This window comes from Loxodonta africana, chromosome 24 (assembly GCF_030014295.1).
Source record: "Loxodonta africana isolate mLoxAfr1 chromosome 24, mLoxAfr1.hap2, whole genome shotgun sequence".
In the NCBI taxonomy this organism is placed as follows: domain Eukaryota; kingdom Metazoa; phylum Chordata; class Mammalia; order Proboscidea; family Elephantidae; genus Loxodonta; species Loxodonta africana.
This window is the reverse complement of record NC_087365.1, coordinates 38,119,182-38,145,318: the sequence shown is the minus strand read 5'-3', so window position 1 is coordinate 38,145,318 and position 26,137 is coordinate 38,119,182. Positions and strand designations below refer to the sequence as shown.

Genomic DNA, 26,137 nt, shown 5'->3' with positions numbered 1-26,137 from the left:
GCCCTTCACCCAGAGGCAGAATCGGTCCGGAGCAAGCCCCGCCACGGGCCCGCCCCCTGATGTGCTATTGGCTGCCCCACGGGCCGGCCCTCCCTCCGCGCCTCGGTATTGGCTGCCGGTTGCTTCCGAGCCCATGCTCTGCTGGTTGCTTCGCGGGATTTAAACTTAGTTTACTGTTCGCTGTCTGCAGGAGGCAGAATTCCGCCTTACCTGCTGGAGAGAGAGGGCCCGGCCTAGGCCTGAGCCGGCATGCTGCCCGGGGTGGCGGCTCCGGGCGCGGAACCCGAGGGTTCGGCCCTGGCCATCTTAGCGCGCCTCCTGCCGGCCCACTCCACAGCTCGTTCCTACCTGGCCACGGGGCAGTCAGGCTTAGACCTAGAAGAGAGACTGGCACCTGCCTCTCGCCCCCGCGCACACTGACCGCGCTGCTCCTAGAATCCCAGAGCTTGGTGCGACCAGCCGTGGCTTTAATCCCCTGGATTTAATTATCAATTTATTCATTCCAAAAATACCGGTTCCTCGTAATAACCGTTCCTTTGATTACACCTTCAAGAAGCTTGTTTTTCTCTAACTTCATCGTTTTGCCTGGCAAATCCCCAACCCTGATTGGTTAAATTCAACTCTCTGTTTACTTTCCATCTGCACCTGAACACGTGGCGGGAGAAAAACACACAACTGTGCTTACTGCTCCCGCTCTAAATTCATGATTTTGTGATTTCAAGTGGTGCTTTAAGGCTGCCTGCTAGCCTGGGATTTCCCTCTTCATTCACTCTACCGTTTCCCCTCTCCTTCTGACTCTCAGATGATAACTTGTTTTCTATTTCACTGAGGAAATGGAAGCAATCAGAAGAGAACGTCCACATGGCCCTGCCTGTCTGTATCTCTGCCTACATAATCTGCTTTCTCTCCTTTTACTATGAGGACTGTCCGTGGGCCTGGCTGAGGTCAACCTTTCCATCTGGGCACTAGCTCCCCGCATCCACTACTAGCCCATCTCTCTCCAGCAATTCTCTCCTGGATCATCGTTTTCCCATCTTTACTGGTTCATTCCTATCAGCATACAAACGTGCTGAAGTACTTTTCGTCTTAAAACAATGCCCTGTTGACTCTACATCCCTCTAGAGCTACCTCCCGTTTTCCTGCATAAACCTTTGAAAGAGTCGTCTGTACTTGCTGTCTCCAATTCTCCTCCTCCAAGCCTCACTTGAACCTTCAGTCTATGTCCCTACTTGTAGTTATTATTAGTTGCTGTCCCTACCATTCTATATCAAAACCTTTTGTCAAGGTCAACAATGAGCTTCCTGTTGCTAAACCCAATAGTCAATGGTCAGACCTCATCTTCTTTGTGTAAAAGAGAGGATCTGTAAAACCGGAAAGTGCTTCATAAACGTGAGAGGTTACCATTTATTATGTAGGAGCCAAGTTATCATTTATTATGTAGGAGCCAATAAATTTTTACAAGGAATGAATGCCAGCCGCTCCTAAGACATGTCTGTCTTCCCATCCTCTCTTCATCCCCAGCCTGGCTGTGAATTTTTTAAGCCCACATGTGGGGCCTTCTGTGTGTCCCTGCTCTGGAACCCAACGTCCAGAAGAATGGAAGAGAGCACCTTTTCCATCCTCTTTTGAGACACCAATAAACTTCTGCATATGACAAGGACAAGGCCTGTGGTCAGGGGGTATGCAACTGCGTAGCTTGTCAATGCCTCTATTCCCTGAAATAAAAATGAAAATAACCAGGGTCTTATGTGCTGAATTGTTTTAATAAGGTGAAGAATTATATAGTATTTTACCTCCCCAGTATAAGTTATATGATAAGGACTAGGATGGGGCGGAGGGGAAGGGGACAGGACAAGTTAATATACTCCAAAAAGGGAACAAGGAAGAGGGGCACCCCTGTTATACATAAATATGTCACTAGAGAAACCTTTGAAATGTGGGAGATTTAGATGTATATCTAAACAGAAGATTTCAAAGAGCACCTCAAGAGGACAAAGTAAACTTCTATAACAACATGTGCAAAGACCTGGAGTTACAAAACCAAAAGAGAAGAACCACATGGCATTTCTGAAGCTGAAAGAACTGAAGAAAAAATTCAAGCCTGAAGTTGCAATATCGAAGGATTCTATGGGCAAAATATTGAATGATGCAGAAAGCATCAAACAGAATTGGTCAACTTTCAAACACTTCAGAAGGTAGGATATGATCAAGAACTGATGGTAAAGAAGGAAGAAGTCCCAGCTGCACTGAAGGCATTGGCGAAAAACAAGTCTCCAGGAATTGAAGCAATACCAACTGAGATGTTCCAACAAACAGATGCAGCACTGGAAGTGCTCACTTGTCTATGCCAAGAAATTTGGAAGACAGCTACCTGGCCAACCGACTGGAAAAGATCCATATTTGTGCCCATTCAAAGAAAGGTGATCCAACAGAATGAGGAAATTATCGAATAATATCACTAATGTCACACACAAGTAAAATTTTGCAGAAGATAATTCAAAATTGGTTGCAGCGGTACATCAATAGGGAACTGCCAGAAATTCAAACCGGATTCAGGAGAGGATGTGGAACAAGGAATATCATTGCTGATGTCAGATGGATCCTGGCTGAAAGCAGAGAATACCAGAAATGTTTACCTGTGTTTTATTGACTATGCAAAGGCATTCGACTGTGTAATCATAATAAATAATGGATAACATTTCAAAGAATGGGAATTCCAGAATGCTTAATTGTGCTCATAAGGAGCCTTTACATAGACCAAGAAGGCAGTCATTCCAATAGAACAAGCGGTACTTGGTGGTTTAAAGTCAGGAAAGATACGCATCAGGGTCGTATCCTTTCACCATACTTATTCAATCTGTATGCTGAGCAAATAATTCAAGAAGCTGGACTATGTATGAAGAACATGGCATCAGGATTGTAGGAAGACTCATTAATCTGCATTATGCAGGTGATACAACTTTGCTTGCTGAAAGGGAAGAGGACCTGAAGCACTTACTGATGAAGATCAAAGACTTCAGCCTTCAGTATGCATTACACCTAAACATAAAGGAAACAAAAATCCTCACAACTAGACCAATAGGCAACATCGTCATAAACAGAGAAAAGATTGAAGTTATCAAGGATTTTCGTTTTACTTGGATCCACTATCAATGCCTGTGGAAGCAGCAGTCAAGAAATCAAACGATTTGCATTGGCCAAATCTGCTGCAAAAGACCTCTTTAAAGGGTTAAAAAACAAAGATGTCACCTTGAGGACTGATCCAAACCATGGAATTTTCAGTCACCTCATATGCATGGGAAAGCTGGACAATGAATAAAGAAGATGGAAGAAGAATTAATGCCTTCGAATTATGGTGTTGGTGAAGAATACTGAATATACCATGAACTGCCAGAAGAACAAACAAGTCTGTCTTGGACGAAGTACAGCCAGAATGCTCCTCAGAGGCAAGGCTGCAGAGACTTTGTCTCAAGTACTTTGGACTCATTATCAGGAGAGACCAGTCCCTGGAGAAGGACATCATGTTTGGTAAAGTATAGGATCAATGAAAGAGAGGAAGACCCTCAACAGATGGATTGACACAACAGCTACAATTATGGGATCAAGCATAACGACAATTATGAGGTTGGCGCAGGACATAGCAGTGTTTTCGTTCTGTTGTACATAGGGTCGCTAAGAGTTGGAACCGACTCAATGGCACCTAACGACATATATAAAACCAGAGCCCTGATGGGACAATGGTTAAGAGCTCGGCTGCTAACCAAAAAAGTTGGCAGTTCGAATCTACTAGCCGCTCCTTGGAAACCCTATGGGGCAGTTCTCCTCTGTCCTGTAGGGTCACTATGAGTCAGAATAGGCTTGACGGCAACAGTTTTGTTATAAGTAAAACCCAACCAGTTAGCATCCAGTCAACTCCGACTCATGGCAGTCCCCTGTGTGTCGGAATAGAACTGTGCCCCATGGGGTTTTCCGTGGTTGAGTTTTCAGAAGTAGGTCACCAGGCCTTTCTTCTAAGGTATCTCAGGGTGAACTCAAATCACCAGCGTTTTGGTTAGCAGCTGAGCACACGCATTAACGGTTCTCATCGCCCAGGATGTGTGTGTCTCTTTTTCTCTATATATTTTTGTTGGGTGCCTTCCAGTCAATTTTTTACTCATAGTGACCGCATGTGACAGAGTAGAACTGTCCCATAGGGTTTTCTAGGCTGTAATCTTTATGGGAGCAGATGGTCGGGTCTTCTTTCTGCAGAGCTGTTGGTGGGTTTGAACCACCAACCTCCTGGTTAGCAGCCAAGCACTTAACTGTTGTGCCACCAGGGCTCCTTATATATATATATATGTGTGTATGTGTGTGTGTGTGTGTATACATATATATGTATGTGTGTATATATGTATGTTGTCTTAGTTATCTAGTGCTCCTATACCGGAAATATCACAAGTGGATGGTTTTAACAAACAGAAATTTATTTTCTGACAGTTTATAAGGCTAGAAGTCTGAATTCAGGGTGCTGGCTCTAGCGGAAGGCTTTCTCTCTCTGTTGGCTTGGGGAAGGTCCTTGTCTCTTTAACTTGTTTCCTGGTTTCTTGGGGATCTCCATATGGCTTGGTACTGATCCTCCCCCATCTCTGCTTCCTAGCTTACTTGTTTAATCACCTTTATGTCTCAAAAGACATTAACTCAAGACACACCCTACACTAATCTTGTCTCACAGGGCTTCAAACCGGTTCATTCTGGTTCGAACCCCTGCTGAGAATTTGCATTTCCACCCCAGATGTACTGAACCCAAATCTACAGATAATTCCTATGTATAATAAATTTTGAGAGCCACTGTTATACTAGTGGTTCTTAGAATTGGTCCCTAACCAGCAGCATTAGCATCCCCTGGAAACTTATCAGAAATGCAAATTCTCGGAGGGGTTGGAACTGGAAGAACCGCTCAAAGCCCTGCTACCTCATTAACGTAACAAAGACAACCCATTCCCAGATGGGATTATAACCACAGGTATAGAGGTTAGGATTTGCCACACAGATTTTGGGGGGACACAATTCAATCCATGACGTATGTACACTATTATATATATGTCGATTTCAAAGGAACATTTGAGAGAGTAAAGGTTATTCCAACCACTTACCTTTTCTTGAATTTATCAGGTTTCACCAGGTCCCAGTCTAGCAAGACATCTGTTCCATGTCTAAGCCCCAGAGCTCCCTCTACTCCAGGGCCCTCCTGGAAGGTCCCTTGGGGTAGGGACAGGAACCCGGAGCCCCCACCCACATTCTATCCCAGGCACTACCTCTTCATGACTTCAAGTCAGCACAGTTAGAGTAAAGCTCACAGCAGTGACCACAGCCACACTAGCAGGTGTTATTAAAAGGAATTTAATAATCTTAATTAAAAATTCTTAACAGCGAATTCCATCACAGGCCTTGGCAGCTGGAAGCAACTCTGGGACAAGCCCCTTTGGGATGTGGTTGAGACATGGTCTTGGACACAAGACCCACCACTGCCACATGGTGAGGAGGTCCCTGGAAGTTACTTCAATACAATATCAAAGATCCGCGAGGGTTTTTTTTTAAAAAAAGTTTTAAATATATTAGACTCTTTTGATTGCCATTTTTACACAAAGCTGCTGATACAGTATACAGAGTTTTAATTTTTTTTTTCCACATAAAATACATTTTTAAGTGTTCTCTGTACATCAGTGGCTTCTGGTCTGGTGAATTATTGCGGAGGGCTGGGGGTCTGCAGACTTTTCCTGGGTGCGCAGAGCCAGGCCCCGCACCATGGCACTTGCAATGCCCATGGGAAGCAGGCCCTCTGGCCAACAGGAGACTGTGGTTGAGGAGAGGGCTTCGGCTTCTGTCAAAGGGCGGGGAGGTCACTTCTGTAGAGTCATCCACTGACCAGTGCCCCTTTGCTCTTTTGTGCTCTGGGGGGAGAGGAGGCTGTCCCCAGGCTACATATAGCAAGAGTTAAATACAATCCATCTGGGCATCTTGTAAGGAACGCCTTTCTGGAAAGTACCCCAGTATCTGCTCTGGGAGAGCAGGTAGAAGAGAGAGCTCAAGATCGAAAGGTATCTGACACCAATAACCAAAATGATCTTACTATTACAAAGCCAGCAAACTGTGGTGGCCAGGAGAGCAGACACACCCTTGCTAACTTTCCTAAGTCCCTTGAAATTGATGGAACACTGCATCTCAGTTCTAACAGTGCTGCGTATTTGATGGAGAACTACATCCAGAGCTTTCAGTATACCTGGGCCCAGGGTTTGGTTCCCTGAACTACTGGCCAGAAACTCACCATCTGGTGACAACCACCAATTCTCAATTGTCTGGGGCACCGGGTGGGAGCATGGGCACAGAGCCATCAATCGCTCCTGGTGAGCTGTGTGGCACTGCTTTGGAAGTGGCCACCAGGCCTGGGGCACGGCAGAAGCTGGGCATCTGGTCGACCTTGAAAGCTTTCACCAAGCTCCTTGATCCACACCTGCCAGGGAGAGTGGCAGACTCAGGAGCAAAGACTTTCGTGTTAAAAGGTGAACCTCTCTGTTCCTCTCAGAGTTTGGTGGGGAGAAGAGGCTAGTTAATGACTAATTAAAATGAGCAAGAGACAATGACTTTAAGAACCTGAGATGCATTTGGCAGCAAATTCTGGCCTCCTTATTCATCTAGACATCACCTCCAACTCCTATTAGATGGTCCACCAAAGATGCTGGCCTGAAGGTAGTTATCCCTGAAAGCTCCAGACGGACTTGGAATGGTGTCTGCCTGGAACCCGAGATCCAGCATCTGCACTTAGTGACAAATGTTATCCAGGGGCATCCCCGACAGCTGTTTCATATTCTAGGGATTGGAGGAACTGGAAGCAAGAGGATGCTGGAGCTGGATGCAGTCACTGCCCCAGGGAGACTGATGGGGCTGCTGATGCCGAGGTCCTCCAGGGATGAAACTGTGAAGAACAGTTCTCACTCTGCCTGTTCATCCTTTAACCTCAGAACCTAACACAGTGCCTGGCAGGGTGCGGCTACTCAAGAAATTACAGGAGTGAATAAATGAATGATCCAGGCCCAGGTTGTTCCCCAGCTTGTCCCTCAATGCACAAGAGACTCACAGGGAAAGCTCCCCAGGTACTTGCAGCCCTAAAAGAGATGGTTTATCCCTTGCTGAAAACATAGACTGGTGCCCAGAGTCACCTTTTGTCTGAAGTTGGCTTCTGTTATGGAAGAGCTGGGATTCCCGGCCTTCTGGGTAGGAGAAGAATGACCCAGGAGGCAAGAAGGAGGGGGGAGGAGGAATGGCCAGAGGGCTCAGGGAGGGCAATAAATGTCCTCGGTCTCCGGTACCTGAGCAAACAGGTCCAAAAACCTGCAGAGCTCTCTCCAGAGAAGCCTTTGGCTTCCCTCAACACTCCCCACCTTGCAGCTCAAGTCGGCTCAAGAGCAATTCCAGTGTCAGTCGGTCTGAGCTGAATACTGTTTTAAAGCCAAAGGTATGTCCTTTTTGGATCATCCCTGCCCTGCTCCAGCCATAGGCTGAGATGATGGAGAGCCCGCCCCTGAGCACAGGGACGTGAGAGGTGAGAGGCACACCTGTTTGTGGTCTCCTAGGCCGCCCCTCCCCGCTAGACTGGGTCCGGCCAGGAGTTGGGGTGGGGGTGGGATCCAAACCAGCCCAGGCCCCAAGGGTCTGGTGCTGTGACCCTCACTGCGTCCAGTGGCCACCAGGGGCGCAGTGACTCCCCAGAGCCCTCTGCTCTCCAGCCCAGCTGCCCTGCTCCTAGTAAAGTATCAGGTAGGTCCCTTGGGGTCCAGCTCCCTCTCTGGGCTGTGGGGGCCATAGAGACCATAGTGGGGACTGGGACTGGTAGACAGCAGAGCCCAATACTAGGGTGGGGCACAGGAGGGCTTTTCTAGCCCCCGGCTCCAGGTGCCTCTCCGGGAGAATTTCTCGTAGGCTCAGAAAGACAAAGGTTAAAGGAACCCAGATTTGTTCCCCAAGCCCCAGCATCTGGACCTGGCAGGGAGGGCCTTCAGAACTCTAAGGAGGTAGTTTTAGGACAATTAAAAGGCGCACAGAGCAGGGAACAAACCTGCAACATGTGAGTAACCCCAAGAGGTTTTGGGTGAACCTGGGGACTGCGCCTAACTCATGGGCAACAAATCCCAAACGAGATGATGAGAGATTGCAGTTGACAGGTGGAGGGCGGCCTGCCCCTGTGGTCCTCCCTCTCCAGCATCAGGAAGACTGGGCCAGAAAATTGTGGGGCTGGGGTGAGACCCACCTCCAGTGCCAGCACTAATGCTGTGCAGGTGTCCACCATGGGCACCTTGGATTTGGGGCCTCGGGGCATCACCACCCTGGTGCAAGCAGGCTGGGATCCACTGGGCAGGCAGGAACTCAGAAAGGTCAGGTGGCATTTTGTCTCTCTGAGCATTCTGGAAAAGGCAAAGCTGGGCCCAGGGTCCTGAGCATGCACCCTGCATACACAAATGACGTGTCAGGTGGGAGGAGTGGGGGCCACAGCTACCTGTAATCTGATGGCTCAGTCTGAGGAGCACTGGCCTGAAACAGTCTGAATATTCACAAGGATCGGCCAGGATGCTGGGTTCTGTCGTGGTTACTGGAGATGTTTTCAGAAATTAACAGGAACTCAGCCCTCTCCCTGGCAAACTCCCCCTGATGGAACTCTTCACTGGGTTTCGTTTTTCCAAGGACAACCAGTAACAACTATGGCCACGCTACTATCCGTGATAGAGAGCACATTCAGTTCATTCTCCCTGGGGCTTGACAGCGGAAAAGAATTGGCTTATCAAATGCACTTGTGGGAACACTGACTTTGCCTCCCTTTTGATACTTCCATCCAAGAGCAAACTATGATTCGGATTATTCCAAGAATGGGATAGCCTGGTTTTCCACCTCGGCCCCTGGGTGATCACATAGCTGGTTCCTGGCATGGGCAGGAGGACTGATTTAGCAGGGCTGTGGGGAGCAGGTCCACGCCCACTTCATCTAACCATGTGGATTCGTGGCTCCCTCTGAACACAGAGAGGACTTCTGGCCCTGCCAGGTGTGGATGGTGGCCTGGACACTGGATAACTCTGAGTAGGACTCTGGGCCTCAGCTTAGCAGGGTCTCAGGGTCCCTCCCTGCTGTAGCCATGTTGGCAGTGGTGACTGGACTCTGAGTCTTAACCTCAATCCTCTTGGAAATAGCCTCTAAATTCACTCAGCCCCACCTGCTTCCCATGAGCCCAGGAGAGTCATTCCTGCACAAGTTGATCGAGTACGTGAGTATGTGTGTGTTAACATGTGACATGCAAGTACTGGTCCAGACAAGCCTTTACCAAGAACAGAACTGTCATCCCAAGCCCGTCCTCCCAAAATCGGACAGCAGGGTGAGTCAGGGGTCCACTTATGGGCCTTGTGTCAGATGGCGGACAATGCAGCAGGAAGCAGACCATGGGGAGTGGTGATGCTATGGGCAGCTGGGTGAGACATGGGGTCAGTGCTCCTTTGGAAAGCAGAGCCCACCTCCCCCCAGCTGCCCTCAGGTGCCTCCCCAGCCAGAGCTGCTGGGCGGGCCTGGATCCCAGGGAGCCTTGCCAGGCATATCTCTTCCGTCACACAGAGACTAGGAGATGCGGCAGCAGCCATGGACCTTCTCCTCCATCTCCTCCATGGGGGCCTTGAACTTCAAGAGCGGGGGATCCCCGCTGGTGACCGTGTAATACACCGAGGTCCCATTGCTGCTGTACGGGGAAGTTCTGCCTCCGATCAAGGGGGCCTTGCCTTCACTGCTGCCCTCGCCCGTCCTGGCCATGCTGCTGCCCAGGTGGGTGCTGAGGAAGGGGTGGCTGAGTAGCTTGGCTGCAGCCCGCTGCCGCTTCAGCTCCAGAAGCGTCTGGGGGCTCTGCTCTTTGTAACCACTCCAAGGCGGGGTGGCGTCAGCAATGCCAGGGTTGCTATAGGCCACGCTGTAGTCGGGCACCTCATGTACCTTCCAGACATCCCCGTTGGACAGTGCATACTGGTAGGTGCTGACCGGAGCCCGGAGGCCATTCTCAACAGGCATGTCCAGTTCACCCCGTGGGATCTTGGTAGAAAATTCGGAGAGCAGCACGGGCTTCTCCAGCCTGGGGTTCTGAGAGTGAGAAGGACAACATTACCAGCTGGCTAGAGGATCCGAACCCACCACTGCCCACCTGCACCTGTGCTGAGGGCATTCCAGCTTGGACCTGTCTCCATCCATTTTCCCTTCCTGCGTAACTTAAAGAAGAAAACAAAAACAATTGCCGTTGAGTCAACTCTGACTGATGGTGACCCTGTGTGTGTCGGAATTGAACCACGCTCCACTGGATTTTCAGTAACTGATTTCTCAGAAGTAGATCACCAGGCCTTTCTTCCAAGGCACCTCTGGGTAAACTCAAACCACCAACCTTTTGGTCAGCAGCTGACAGTGTTAACTGTTTGCACCAACATATATATATATATATATTTTTTTTTTTTTTTTTTTGCTGTGAGCTACATGTTAGCATGCTTTGACTATTTTTTTTCCGTTGGGTTGTTGGTCTTTTTTTTAGTTATATATGTATATGTATATACACATAGACATATATAGCATATAAACATATAAAATAATATTCAACTTCACTAATAATTAATGACATAGAAACTAAAACAACAAAATATCATTTTTACCTATGCGTTGGCAAATATAAGAAAAGTTTTTATTATCTAGTGTTGGCAAAGGTATGGAGAAACAGGTGGGAGTGTGAACTGCCACAACCTCTTTGAAGGACAGTTTAGCATTATGCATTAATGTTAAATGAGAAAGAAAGAAAGAATATACACTTTGCATCCACAACTCCAATTCTAGAACTCTGTTCCACAGCTATACTTGCTCATGCAAGGGAAGCCTGAAAGTAAGCTACGCTGCGTCATTAGGCAAGTTGTAAACTAGGGCTGATGCTGGTGCTGGAATACTCTGTACCTGGTTAAAAAAAAAAAAAAAAATCTGCATGTGCTGACATGGAAAGAGCTCCAAGAAATATATAATTAGGTTACAATACAGTAAGGTGAAGGTCATTTTCCATAGTAAGCTTCCATTTGTGTGTGTGTGTGTGCATGTGCGTGCATGTATGTGCCTGTGTGTTTATTTTTTTATGGCTCCTTCTGAACTATGCAGGCAGATTGATGCCATGTGGGGGACAGATTCTTGGTGGTCTAAGTAGGTACATTTCAAACTCTTCATACAAGTCACGTGGGGATCTTGTTAAAATGCATATCCTGAACCAGACTCAAGGGGCACACGAGCCCAGGGGCAGGGACTAGGAGGCAGGAGGGGACAAGAAAGCTGGTAATAGCGAACCCAAGGTTGAGAAGGGAGAATGCTGACATGTCGTGGGGTTGTCAACCAATGTCATAGAAAAAACAATGTGTGTACTGACTGTTTAATGAGAAACTAGTTTGTTCTATACACCTTCATCTAAAGTACAATAAAAAATTTAAAAAAGAAAATAAAAGAAGCAGTCTGGAAGAACAAAAAAAAAAATGCATATTCTGATTCAGTGGGTCCTGGTTGGGGCCAGAGACTCAGCATTTTAAAAAGTTCCGGCCAATGCTTTGAGTAGCAGGGATTTAAGACACAGGTTCTCAGCCTTGGCTGCATACTGGGATCATCTGGGGGGTTAAAAATACATATATATGATGTCTTCTCCTGCCTGGAGGGGAGATGGGAGGGTAGAGGGGGTTAGAAGCTGGCGAAATGGACACGAAAAGAGAGAGTGGAGGGAGAGAGCGGGCTGTCTCACTAGGGGGAGAGTAATTGGGAGTGTGTAGCAAGGTGTATATGGGTTTTTGTGTGAGAGACTGACTTGATTTGTAAACTTTCACTTAAAGCACAATAAAAATTATTTAAAAAAAAAAAAAACATATATATGATGCCTGGGTTTCAACCCAAAATTCTGGCTTAATCATCTTAGATTGCAGCCTCGATATCAGGATTAAAACAAACAAAACACCTACTCTGGTCATTTTATTATACAGTCAAGTTTAAGAACTACTGGTTGAAGAGACTGGGCCTATCTTACCCTGCTGTGCCTAGTACCAGGGACTTCTCTCTGCCTAAAGGCTCTCCCAAAGCCAGCTCGGGGGGCTTTCAAAGCCTTGGCAGAAATCTGACCTAGGGAGCCAGCTAAGCAAAAAAAGAAAGCAAACGCACCCTTACATAAGTGCTTCTCAAGTTCTTGTGTGCATTAGAATCACCTGGAGGGCTTGTTAAAACACACATTGCTAGGCTCCAGCCCCGGGGTTTTGGATTCAGAAGGTCGCCATGGGGCCTAAGAACCTGCGTGTCTAACAAGTGCCCAGGTGCTGCTACTGCTGCTGGTCCAGGGACCACACTTTGAGAATCTCTACCTTAGAGACTATCACATTCCTGCAGTCACCTAAAGCCTTGAGAGGACTAGGGAAGGAAAAGGATCAAGCTTTGGGCTTTGCAGCTATGCCTTTCAATCTTGTTTCCTCCAGGGCTGGGACTGGAATCTGGGGCCCTGTCCTGACAGGTGTCTTAGGACTGGACTGGGTAACTGGGGTGAAGGACAGTCTGCTTTTGGCTATGCCACCTCTGTACCCTCTCTTCTCCCCCACCCAGGCCTAAAACCCCAACTTCAAAGGCAAAGTAAACCATCTGCTTGCCCTCACCAAACACCAAACAAACTGCAGCCAAAAATTAGGTCTAACTGAGGGTGGCTTCCAGTGCCTGTATCCCTCTGCCCCACTCCCTACAGGGTTTATGATTTATGAGACTCCACATCAAGGGGCATCTTTAGGGAAGTCCTGGGGCCTGTAAGATCTGAATGAATGCAAGGACCCAGTAGGCATGGGGGAGGACGGGCTGTTCTCATGAGGATGTCTTTAGAATCTCTTGTCTCTCCTACAAATCAATAAGGAAAAGATAAGGACCCTGACCAAAAATGAGCAAAAGATGAACAGATTTTGCACAAAAGAGCAATGGCCAATAAGCACCTGAAAATGTGTTCAACACCATCCATCATCAGGGAACTACAGATTTAAAATGTCAGCTACCACAACAACCCCACCAGGATGGCTCAGATTAAAAGGATTGACTATACCAAGGATTAGTAAGAAACTCCCATACCCTGCTGATGGGAGAACAGATTGATACAACCATTTTGGAAAATTGTCTGGCTGTATCTATGAAAGCTGAACATATGCCTACCCCAAGACCCACACTTCATTCCTGAGTACATAAAAATACTTAACAAAAAATAGCACTTAAATATCCATAAAAACATGTGCAAGAATTTTCATAGCAGCGGTATTCATAATAGCCAAAAACTAGGAGCAACCCAAATATCCATCAATACGAAAATGGGATACCTAAGTTGTGGTATATTCAAACAATAGAATTCTACAGAGCAATGAAAAAGAGTGAACTACTACTACATACCACAGCATCGATGAATCTCACAGACATAAAAGAAGCCAGACACAGAAGACTGCATACTGGCACATACGCAGTTTAAGAACCAAGACAAAATTCATCTTTAGTGCTCCAAGTCAAAACAGAGGTGACCATTGGGCTGTGGGTGAGGAGGTGCTAACTTGGAGGGTAACAAGATAGCCTTCTGGGGTGATGGAAATGTATACTTTCATCTGGATAGTGGTTGCACAGGTGTGCACATTTCCAAACACTCACTGAAAAAATTCATTTAAGAGTTGTGTACTTTACTACACATAAATTATACTGCAATCACAAAGAAAAAAATAACATACAGCTGGAAGGCATCTGAAATGCTATTTGACTTTGATTTACCCTCCTTTTCTTGCCAATTCCCAAGTTTAGGGACTCTGCAGAACAGAGCCTCCGTATGTGCCATCTCTACCCCCAGCCAGCAGCTTTGATGGGGATTCCCTTGGTCAGCTGCCTTCGTTACTGCTGGTGAGACGAGCCTGCACATGACCTCCCTCTTTACCCTGGGAAGCAAACAGGTTCCCACTGAGACATGTGGGCACTCTGGGCAACTAATCATTTTGCATTTCACCAAAGCAACGCTCTCTATAAGTATGTCTAGCGGCTCACTGTAGTGGAAGAGTCCAAAAGGCAGACTGCTACTGGTAGTCAGCCTATTCCCACTTGTCCCCAGCAATTCCGCTCTGGCCCCAAATTTGCTCACCCCACTCAGCAAGACAGCAGCCATTATGGACCTGAGTGGATCTGTACTGGGTTGAATAGTATCCCCCAAATTCAGGTCTACTCAGAATCCCAGAGTGTGGCCTCATTTGGAAATAAGGCTACCCAGATGTAATTAACTGAGTTCAGATGAGGTCAAACTGAAAGGGAGTGGGTCCTAATCCAATGACTGATGTCCTCATAAGAAGAAGCCATGTGAAAACGAAAGCAGAGATTGGAGTTATGCTGCCACAAGCCAAGGCTGTAGGGCCATCAGAAGCTGGAAAAGAGGCATGGGACAGCTTCTGACTCAGAGCTACCAGAAGGCACTAACCGTGCTGACTCCTCAATTTTGGATTTCTGGCCCCCAGAAGTATGACAGAATATATTTCTGTTGTTTTAAGCCACCAAGTTAGTGGTCATTTGTTACAGCAGCCCCAGGAAGCTAACACAGCATCCTCTTAGGAGAGCAGTTTAAAGCCCAGGACCATTGGCTGCTACTGGAGCAGATTTCTTACAGGCTCTACCAGCACCCTACTTAGTTTTTCAGAAAAATTTCTTCCAACCAGATGTATTCTGGTAAACACAATTCTCAACATCTTGTTATATTTCCGGGGGGAAAAAAACAAACAAACAAAAAATTTTAATGTCCTTTGATCTCGGGTAGCTGCCCTACTGAGCCTCCTCTTCTGGGGAGCCCAAACTGGTTCTGCTGGAGCCCAGGCAGACACGTGGCAGTCACCTGCTCCCCGTCAACTATAGAGACCCTACTGTGTGCCAAGGCTCTCAGCTCTGACTAAAACAGCTTTGACGGGTAGGACACGTAGGATAACCTCACTAACTACGTAGTCACTGCCCTCAGACTGGTTCCAGGTGGTTTAGGGCACTGCCCAGCTAATCTCCCTCTGAAGGCTCTTGAGATGAAGAGCCAAGGCCAGGCTGGGGCCCCGTCTTCTTTCAAAGGCAGTGGCTAACACTGGGGCAGAGAACGAGGCCACTCACAGGGTCCTTGTTCTCCTGGTCCGTCCTGGTCTCCCTGATGTCCCCGTTGTAGGTTGAGGTCCGCTGATCCTCAGTTGCACTCCGCTGCTGCCACAGTATGGCCTCTCCCTCATACTCCTTCCTGTACAGGTTGGTCCTGTCCGACAGGCTGGCTCGACGTACCACCTTCCTGAGGGGACAGAGGGGATGCTGGGTGGCTGTGCTCAGATGCCGCAGGCAGAGCAAGCATGGGAAGCCCTGGCCGACCTGCCCCTGACTCACCCCCGGCTGCCCGCACTCGATGTCCTCCGGCTCAAGGATGACTTGTGCCTCAGTTGTGACTTCATGATCACATCATGCTTGTGTTTTAGTTCCAGCAGCAGGACCTTGAACTCCTCCTCCTCACACAGGTCTGAGGGGGCAGGGGAGCCAGTGTGAGGGAGGGGAAAGGGAAGGAGCCTGTGGCCCAAGAGGGTGCTCTAGATCAGAAGATCTGCCATGCCAGCCCACTGAAAGTTCCCCAGCATCATCCCAGTATTTTTTAAGGCATGTAGGGTAGAGAGGAAACAATATCAGCCTTACTTATGGGTTACAACTGAATCCTTAGAGGAGTATAGGAATGGAAAACCCAGGTTCCATGCATAGTTACAACTCCCTAAGGTTCCCAGTTATGACTGAGGGAATCCCACACCTTTGAGTATTCCAAAGAGAAGTTATCAACCCTCCAATGATAACAGAAGTATCAAAAAAACAAGCAGGTGCCCCCGGTAGCTCCAGCGTGAAATAATGTGGCAGTGGTGAGAAATCCATAGCCCCCACCCACTCAACCTACCCAAGTCCTTCATTCATCTATCTACCTACTTACTAACCCAGTCTTCTATCCATAGATTTATGCTCTACCCATCTATCCTTCCAGCCATCCATCCATCCAACCAGCCAGTCAGCCACCATTATCACATCTACCTATCAACCCACCCATCCAGTCATCCACTTATCCACCCATTTATTCATCTACTTACCTATTCATTTATTCATTATCTATACATTTATCTATCCACTCATCTGTCCATTTACTAATTTCCCATTCATTAATTTATTCATTCATCTATCAATCCACACATGAATCCATCAATCTACCCAACCTTATATTCACCCATTCATCCCTTCGCCAATCAAAAAGTTGATGATGCACCAGGTCTTATGCTGGACTTACCTATTGGCATCTCATCCATGGATGTCCTAGCACTGAGACTGGCCCCATGGGACACCAACAGCTCTGCCATCTGCATCTGAAACATAAAAAGAAGCCCATGTTCCCCCCACTCAGGGCTCAGAAAGTCTAGGATGTTGAGAAAGTGGCCAAGGCCTCTTAGAAAGTGACCCAAAGAATGGTGGGGCAAAGCTGATTCCCAGGGAAGGCCTTGCACCCTAGAGCCAAGGTGGGAATTCTGGCAGATGGAATGCCCATAGGGCTTGGCAGCTCCTCCAGGAGCACTTAGGGCAAGTCAAGTGGCAGATAAAGGAATCAGCTGTGACTCTAGTGCTGTCAGGTGTCAAAAGAGGACTTGGGTAGACTGCAATCAGAGTTTTATATCTGGCAAAGAATTGGAGAAACCACTCAATGCAGAAAGATGGGGATTTTCTAGTTTTACAAGCTTATCATCCTGTTAGGACACAGCTTGTCAAGCGTTTTCGTAAACTCTCTAGGCCTTTTCATATTCCACATACTAACTATAGTCAGCACCTTGTGCTTTTTTTTTGAACCAACTGGCAGCCCAAAGGACTTGGTGACAGCAAGTTGACCCTGTCGTGGCCTGCCCCACAGCCCTGTAGGTGGGTACTACCTGTCCCCAGAAAGCAGCTGCATGCAGGGGCTCCCAGCCATCCCAGTCCTTCACATCCACGCGTACTCCATGGTCCAGGAGGAGCTCGGCTGCCCGCAGGTATCCATTGGCTCCAGCTATGTGCAGCTGCAGGAAAGGCAAGAGGTGAGCATTCCATAGGGGGAGCTGGCCCCACATCTGAAGGCCAGGTATTACTCTCCCCCACCCAAGTCCCAGAGCTTCCTTGGGGCCAGCAGAACAGAATAGTATGAGGTGGAAATACCAGCCACATTCCAGAGGCTCGTAGACTCTGAAATATGGACCTAGAAGGGAAAGCAAGAGGTAAACTCTTCTCTCCTGTGGTTGGTCTTAGAGCCCATGTGGTAAGGCAACAGCATTTACTGAACCCCTACTACGTGCTGAGATCTACAGGAAGGGGTCTCAGAAGTCCAATATTTTAAAATATGTCTACAAATTCTTTGACATTCCTCTCTTTAAAAGATGAAGCCTAATTATTCTCCCATTGAATGTGGCCCAGACTGAGGGACTCAACTTCTAACAAACGGGATATTGTGGAAATGGTGGTGTATGATTTCTGAGGCTACATCATAAAAGGCATTGCTGCTTCTCTGCCTTGTACTCTCTTGGATCACTCGTTCTGGGGGAAGGCAGCTGCCATGTTGTGAGGGCACTCAAGTAACTTAAGGAAAGGTCCTGAGGAAAGAAACTGAGGCCTCCTACCAACTGCCAGCACCAACTCGCCAGCCACATAAGTGAGCCATCTTGGAAATAGATCCTCCTAGCCCCAGTCAAACCTTCAGATGACTACAGGTTTGGCCAACATCACGACTGCAACCTCATGAGAGACTCCAAGCCAGAACCATCCAGCTAATCTGTTCCCAATTCTGACTCACAGAAACTATGTGGTAATCAAGTGCTTATTGTTGTTTTAAGATGTGAAGTCTAGTTTGTTCTGCAGCTAATATATTCAATGAGGAAAAGCCCCATGTTGAAGCCCCAGTGGCTTCCAGTAACGGCCATCACCTTGCAGACCTCAGCTGTCCTGCTTCTTCAGTGGAGATAATAAAAGTATCTATGAGCTGGAATCGACTCAATGGCACAAGACAACTACAACATCTCCCAGAAAATGCATAAAGTTCTCAGCACATGGTAAACACTCGGTAAATGATGCACCTTCTTACAGAAGGCCCTAAATGATGCCAAGGTGCACCATTGGAATGGATGAAGGAGGGAGAAGGAGGTGAGGCAAAGAGAAATCAACTGCCCAGGGAAGGTAGGAGATAGAGGAGAGAGCCCAAGGAGGCCAGCAGTTCCACTGGCTGGGAGATGACAAAGCCAGAGAACTCAAGGGGGGCTGAGGTCCGGGGCAGCAGAGCCAGTGGGATACAGAAGACATGGCCTCAGGAGGTGACGCTTCAGAGCACAGCCAGATGGTCATGTGCTACCTCACCCTGGGTTAAGATTGCTAGGCTGTAAGGCTCTGGTAAATGGAGGTTTTCCTTTCTTTTCTCTCTCTCTTTTTCTCAGACAAAATCCAGAGTATGATTTGGTACAGACCCACATAACAATATAATTATCTGATTCATAAATGTCTGATGTTTGCCAGTTTTGAAGAATGATACTTGGTCAGCCAGCAAGACATTAAACTGTTGGGGCTTCCATACTTCAGCTGGGAATAAAAAGAGATGACTGGGATATTGATAATAATGACAATCGCTAACATCTGTTGAAAGTTTATGGACTCTGTGCCAAGCACCTACATGCAGAATCTCATTCGATCCTCACGAAACCCTGAGAGGAAGGTATTATTATTATCTCCACCTTCCTGGGAAGACCTGAGACCTAGCCTCTGTGGGTGGGGCCACCTGAGGCCAGCCTCAGCCCAGGACATGAAAGCCCTGTGTCTAGAGGGCCCAGCCACAGACCCAGTGGGATTCCAGCCATGGTGGGTGATGCTGTGTTACAGCCTGGCCTGGACTTCAGACTACGGCATTCAGTCCCACCATCTGGTCCCAGCCTTGAGTGCTGAGCTGAGCAGGTGATCTGAGCCAGGCCCCAGTTAATAGAAATAGGCATGAGGCAGAGGGGTGGGCCCAGGAACAGGATGGAAGAAGCCCAATTATCACACCTGGGCCACCAGGTCAGGCCTGAGGGACAGTCAGGGGAACTTGGTGAGCCCTTCCTCGTGAGCTTGACCCTGAACCCTGAGTTCTTATGACCAACATGGAGCCCAGGCCTAGGGCAGGGTCCAGCCATCAGGGGGGCGGACTTCCCCTGCGACACTCTTGTTTTTGGTTTAGAGGCTGCAGTGCTGACCCTCACAATACTGGGCTGCATTGTGCTGTGAGAACCAGTAAGGAGAGGTCAGGGAGGGTTTCCCTGAGTCACTGACATGAGCTGAAAGAGTGAGATGGAGCTAACCAGGCAGATCTGACAGAGAAGAAGTCTCTATTATTCTAGTAAAGGTGTGGCATAGGAAAAAAAAAAAGGAACAAAACCAGATGCCATTGAATTGATTCCAACTCATGGCGATCCCATGCATTTCAGAGTACAACTGTGCTTCACAGGGGTTTCAAGGTGTGACCCTTTGGAAGAAGATCATCAGGCCTGTCCTCCAAGGCACCTCTGGGTAGGTTCAAACCACCAAACTTTCAGTTAGTAGTTGACAGCTTAACTGCCTCCCAGGGACTCCTTGTGGCACAGAAGAGGTGTTCAATAAATGTGTGTTGACAGGAAAGGAGAGTGGAAGGAAGAAAGGAAGGAAGGGCTAGCCAATGAATGAATGGACGGACGGACGGACGGACGGATGGACGGACGGACGGATGGACGGATGGATGGACCAATGAACTGATGGATAGACTGATGGACGGACGAATAGATGAACAGATGGATGGGTGGATGCCTGGGGGTGTCTGGACTCTGAAGTCAGGCAACCCAGAGGAGAGGCTGTTGCAGCAATGTCAGAGAGAGCTGATAAGGCAAGGCAGTTATGGCAGTGGGAGGAGAGGAGACACTGAGGCAGGAGAATGGATAGTGCAAAGCAAGATGGCATGGGTGAGTGGTCGAATGGTAGTGCTCGTTCTTGACAGGGGAAATATGATTGGAGTTGGGGGGAAGTAATGATCTCAGGATTAGACACCCGAAACCTGAGGAGAAGGAGAAATTTGGAGAAGGAACAAGTGGATAGGAGAGCCAAGCCTCCTACCCAGGGTTCCTGACTCCAGCCCCAGCTAAGAGTGGTCAGATTCTCAAAAAGACTGATCCCTGCTCTGCTAACCCTCCATATTTCAGGAGCCACCCTGGCCCCAAAGGGGATCTGGAGGAGATCCTAGGCCACAGACAGGCCCTAACTGTTTAGGTTTGATCCCCACTGAGTGCTGGCCCAGCTCAGCCCTGGCTAGCCTCGGCTCTGCTACTGGCGTCCCCAGTCCAAACCAGTCTGGCCCATTTCCTCACCAGTGTGGCACCCTGGGCATCTATCCAGTCAAGGTCCTGGCCAGCTGCAATCATACAGTGGATGTCCCCAATCATCTGCTGCTCGGGTGCCGCCCGCATCTCGTTGATTTTCTCTTGGGTGATGCCTACGATGGAGAAAGCAGCACTTATTCGGCATCCTCAAGCCTTGGACCCAAGAGGGGAGGGGAGGGCAGATGAGGGGGTCATGGCTCCTGTTCCCCAGGATCTGCCAGTCAAATGAATGGACAGAAAGACATGCCCATAGATCACTGTGCCCCCAGGCCCAATGAGCACAAATGCCAGGTGCTGGCCCACAGAACGAGGGCCATTCTGCCTGGCACCCAGTAGTCACTGCATTAATGTCAATAGCTTTGGGGCATGCAGTTCTTCTACCTGGAAATCCCTGCCATCTACCTGCCCACCTCCAACTGCTCAAATGGCTGGCTCCGTCTCATCCTCTAGGTTCCAACTGGGATCACCTCCCAGCAGGCCTGCCCTGAGCAGCCTATCTCACCAGGGTCTCTCTTAGTTTCCTTCATGCTTTGCAAACTTTAATATTTCCTGTGGGCTTATTTTTTGCCTGACTCCCCACTAGAATGTAAATTCCGTGAGGCTTGAAAATGGTATGTTCACAGCACTGGGCACAATGTTCAATACATTTTTGTTGCAGGAGTGACCAAATTAATGAATATACTATTTTTAAATGAAGAGTTATGTAAATTGAGGTAGTGGGACCCAGAAAGACATTTCATAGTCCCGAATTCCTGGCTAAGAAGTTTAAGTGTTACTGGCAGCTACTGATGGTATTTAAGGAGAAGGGTTACATGCTCTAAAAAGGGGTCCATTAGATCAGGGGTTCTTGGATAGAATTCAGCAGAGGTCTGTAAACTTGAACGGAGAAAAAAAATCCCATGTTTATTTTTACTAGCCTTTAAATTTACCATTTCCTTCCATTATGAATGTAGGCAAAACCCACAGTAATATTAGTGCCCGTGATTCTGCCACCAACAGATGACATGACAGATAGTTCCATATCACATGATCTTATTATTTAATGAATTAATAATGCTCTATATCACACATTTAAAAAGTATTTTGGCAGTTATATCTTAATATAATTGGCTTCCTTTACAATCCTATGATTTTATAACTGCATTTAAGAACATCATTCTGAGAAGGGGCCTATAGATTCGCCAGACTGGCACAGAAATTGTTAAGAAGCTCTGCAGAAGAAGAGGGAAAGGAAATGCCTGGGTGGTGGGAACGGGGAGGCCACATCCGTGGTTACTGCAGGGATCTGGGGAGAAGCACAGGCCGAGGCGGGCCAGTACCTCGGGGCTGTAGCCCAGGGAAGGAATTTGAGCTCTGTCTCTGAGTAGGCCTCCAGAAGCGAGTATGGGGTGGACAGGCGACAGGCAGGCCTCTCTGATTACCACATTTGTTTCCTCTCTGAATCTCATTTGGGAGCTGCGAACAGCCCACATCTTGTTTATCTGGGCCCTGGCAGCCAGCGTGGTGCCTGGCACACAGCAGGCACTGCAAATGTTCTTGATTTTTTATTATTTTCCCAAATGAGAATATATCTTTATTGTGAATGTTTGCTGAATTGGATTGTTACAGCTGATGAAGAGGAGACAAGGCCAGCTGAGGCCGGCTGCGTGTGTGGGTGACAGGGATGAGAACAATCCCTCCTTCTGCACGGCACTGGACAGTTTGCCAGTCCCCATCCTGGTAATCACGCAGATAACATTAGTAATGAGAACATATCCCATTTGTTGAGCACTTAGCGTGGGGCAGGCAGGCACCAGGCAGGTAGCCAGCTAATCTGTTCACCTGCATTCATGTAAGTGATGCTCACTGCATCACCCCACACCCCCCTACAGCATGCTGGCCCACCCTTACCCTGGTACGCCATGCAGGTCTCAATGACATCCAGGGTGGGCTCATCCTCGCAGAGGTCATATGGCATGTTCCCGTCAGAGTTGACGGCGAGCAAGTCGGCCCCACTGCAGAGACAAGGACAAGGTAAGGGCCGGGTAGGTGTGGCTAGGGTTGGTCTGGGCTGGCTCTGCCTTCTGGCCTCTGACCCATGACCTCAAGATGCACCCCAGCACCCACAACCCCAGCAAGGTGATGTTTGGCTCTGCCCACCATACAGCCAGAGTGAGCATGGCAGCCTCAGCATCCCAGGGGGCCCATCCAAGGTCCCAGGAGAGCTATCCCTGCAGACTTTCCCCAGCTGCCTGCTCTGTTGAACCAGCAGATAGGCCCTTGAGGACAAATGTCAAAGTCCTCCCTGGTGACAATAATGAATATTAACAGTAGCACCATTCACCAGGCACCTGCTTAGAGCCAGCCCCGGTGTAAGTCCTTAACCCACGTCATCTTGTTTAATCCTCATAACAGTCTTCTGGGGTTGGTTCTGTTAGCCCCATCTCACTCAAGGGGAAACAGAGGCTCAGAAAAGTTTGGTAACTTGTCCAAGGTCACACAGCTACTATGTGGTAGGTCAAAACTCAAACCGGTCTCTCATGTCCCAGCTCTTTCACTTCTCTGTGTTCTATGTCAGTCTTTGCCCACATGCAGAAATATCCTCGATCTCCTCATCCAAGTCCCTGCCCAAAAGGCTGGCCAAAGCAGGGGCAAGACACAGCCTTGGGGCTCCCTGATAGAATGTGCCCACGCCCCAGGTGGTTCTGGTACAGATCAGCATTGGGGACCCACTGCGCCAGGTTGGCCCCAATCCTTTTGTCCTCTGGGCACCAACGCTGATCTGGCTGTGGCCATTTGTTGCTCTCTGCTAATGTAGCTATGCCCATGTTGTCGTCAAAGGTGTGGGTATGGGCCACCATCCAGCCTTTTGAGCTCCTGTGTGGCCTTGGGCAAGCCAACCAACCTCTCTGAGCTGGGCAGCAGTACTGCCATTTCCACCTCCCTGGCAGCCACTGGGAGGGCTCCCGCTGCTTTGTTGAGACCTTTGCAAAAGCCCACCTCTCAGCCACTCTTTCTGACTCCCGGCACACGGAACTTGCCCTCAGCCTCTGTGACCCTGGCCCAATGGTCTCCCTCTGAGAGAGCTCTGGTTCTGACATCTCCTCATTTCCTGCCCGTCGCCCCGGGGCACCAGGACTTCTGCATCTCTGTGTGCCCAGTGCTCAAGCACAGGGCCTGGTCAGCGCAGGGGTCCCCAGTTATTAGCTGAAGTCAATAAACACCATTGAAATTGACTGTTGCCTCTTCTGTGTGTTTATAGAATCCAAACAGACTAGAAAGAATTTCAGGGTGGGAAAAGACACTCACAGTGGCTCAGAGGGAAATAGTTTTAGCCCTAGAAAAGACATAGCTGCATGGTGCTGCAGAGCAGGTTCTAAAAAAAAAAAAAAAAACCGTAGCCATTGAGTTGATTCCAACTCACTGCGACCCTATAAGCAGGTTCTAGCCTCCCCCTCTCCAAAAAAAGCTTGTAGACAGGATTTGGAGGGGCAGGGCCAACGACGCATGCCTGCTGGTTTTTGTTTCTGTTTCTGATAGTGAAAGAGACAAAAATGCCAATAGCGTAAAGATAGCAGGGGAGATGAAGACAGACTCACGGAGACAGGGAAAAAGAGACAATAAAAGAATGAAGAGGGAGAAAGAGAATAAGGAGACAGAGACAAAGAGTGGAAAAAAGAGAGGGACAGAGAGTCAAGGAGAGACAGAGAGCAAGACAAAAAGATGGGGAAAGACTTGCAGAGGTGGAGAAAGAAAGGCGGAATGGGAGGAGGAGGAGGAGAAGGTGGAGAGAGGTACAAACAGAGAGATGAAGAGAGGATGTGGGGAGAACAAGAACGAGAGACAGGCACCAAGAAAGACAGAGAAAGAGGGGCAGAGACAGAAAGGCAGACAGACCGACAGCAAGACAGCAGGCAGCAGGAAGGAGAGAGCCCTGTCCCTCGGAAGGCTGTTCCTGGGACCCGGGTGGGGAAAGAGAGGCACGTACTACTGAACGAGGATCTTCACCAGGTTGATGTGGCCACAGGTGGCCGCAGCATGCAGGGGAGTCCACAGCTCGTTGTCCTTGGCATTCACATTTGCACCGTGGGAAAGGAGCAGCTTAACAATTTCCTCAAAGTTGTCGATGCAGCACTGTGGGGGAGACACAAGCAGAGTCAGCTCAGGGCAGGTCCCAGGCCTTGGAGGGGACATGCCATGTTCCCTGGGAGAGGCCACAAAGAGCTAGACTGCCTGAGTTTGCATCCAGCTCTACCACGTCCATGCTGTGTGTCCTGGGGCAAGTCACTTAATCTCTCTGAGCCTGTTTTCTCATGAGTAAATAATACATCAGATAAAAACATCAAGGTCAACAACTTTCTACCAGCTATAAAGCAACTGTTAGTTGGATGAGACAAAATTTTGAATGAGGTTTTAAAACTTATTTTTTTAATTCCATAAGCATTTTTTCAAACAAACGTGTATGAAGAACTGCCATATAAAATTTTATAACCAATAAATTCAAGCAGCACTGCTTGGGCTGAAGCAGAGGTATGTGTGGTGGGGGGGCCCTCCTTTCCAGAATCAGCCTCCAAGGTGTGGCCCCAGATCACAGTTGGAAGCTTTGGATTTAGGAACTTCTGACCCAGGAGCTCAGTTCTTGGGGAAGCCCTGAGTAATCAGTGCCCCCACCCCCGCCCCACACAGAGCACAGCTCCATGTGAGGGCTCCAAGGGGACCTCATACAGTCCCCATGAGGAGATGGGCTTGTTTGTTTTCCTGCCCTGAGGAGGACTGACCACACGTGGGTCAGCCCTGGTGAGCAGGGAGGGTAAGGAGGCTGTAGCCCCCCATCCCAGAGAGAACGTAGGGCTCTGACAGCCGATGGAGCCCCCCAAATTCCAGAGACTGGAAGTAGAAGATCCCAGGGGGCGGAGGGGCCTCAAACTATGAGGAGGGTGAGACAAGGACAGAAGAGCAAGAAAGAGGGGAGCCCCTGTACAGACAGCAGGATGGAGGTGCTTCCGTAAAGGTGCCTTTGGGAGAAGCGGATGGGGCACAGCGAGGATCTGGGCTCCACTGCCCGTTCAGGTAAGGGCTGGGGCGTTGTACACAGGAAAGTGACAGAATCAGACTTGCTTCTTTTTTAAAAATCCCTCCTCTGGTTGCATGTGGAGAACAGACTGTGTGTGTGTGAGTGTGTGAGTGTGTGTGTGTGTGTGTGTGTGTGTGTGTGTGTGTGTGTGTGTGTGTGTGTGTGCGCGCGCGCGCGCATGCGTGCGTGTATTTTTCTGAAGGAGGCAATGAGGGCCTATGTTGAAATAACCCAGTGAAGAGACTATGGTGGCCTGGCCTACAGAAGTAAGCCTAAGGATAGAAATGACTAGATGCAGCAGAGGAAGCCAGGGGCACCTATATGAGCCTGTGGCCCAAGGTGGGTGTGGAATGGGGTGGCAACCCAACCCACACCCACGCCCACCCCTACCCCCAGTGTAGCTAGGGCCTGGCACCAGAATGGCACGTGGGAAGGGACCGGCTGTTTGCACAGATGGTGCCAGAGACCCAGGTTCTCTTTCTGTGTCAGCCAGTCTGGGGCTGGCTAGGTCTGAGGCCATCTCTTTGGCGGGCATGGGAAGATGTGTCCGAAAATATGACCCTGTGAGGCATTTGAGACCTGGGGGGGGGCGGGG

The 26,137-nt window shown here is 48.7% G+C and overlaps 1 protein-coding gene across 1 annotated transcript in view; it reads right to left on the bottom strand.

Annotated features, from left to right (window-relative positions):
* Positions 1-5,649: 5,649 nt before the first annotated feature.
* PPP1R16B (protein phosphatase 1 regulatory subunit 16B) overlaps positions 5,650-26,137 on the bottom strand; it is a 109,749-nt gene continuing 89,261 nt past the window's right edge. The window contains exons 4-11 of the mRNA XM_003411713.3: positions 24,457-24,602; positions 22,380-22,483; positions 20,478-20,602; positions 17,022-17,147; positions 16,391-16,466; positions 15,460-15,589; positions 15,199-15,367; positions 5,650-10,143 (exon numbers count right to left, since the gene is read on the bottom strand). Coding sequence (XP_003411761.1) covers positions 9,634-10,143; positions 15,199-15,367; positions 15,460-15,589; positions 16,391-16,466; positions 17,022-17,147; positions 20,478-20,602; positions 22,380-22,483; positions 24,457-24,602 — 1,386 coding nt within the window. The 3' untranslated portion in view covers positions 5,650-9,633. The remainder of the gene's footprint in view (positions 10,144-15,198; positions 15,368-15,459; positions 15,590-16,390; positions 16,467-17,021; positions 17,148-20,477; positions 20,603-22,379; positions 22,484-24,456; positions 24,603-26,137) is intronic.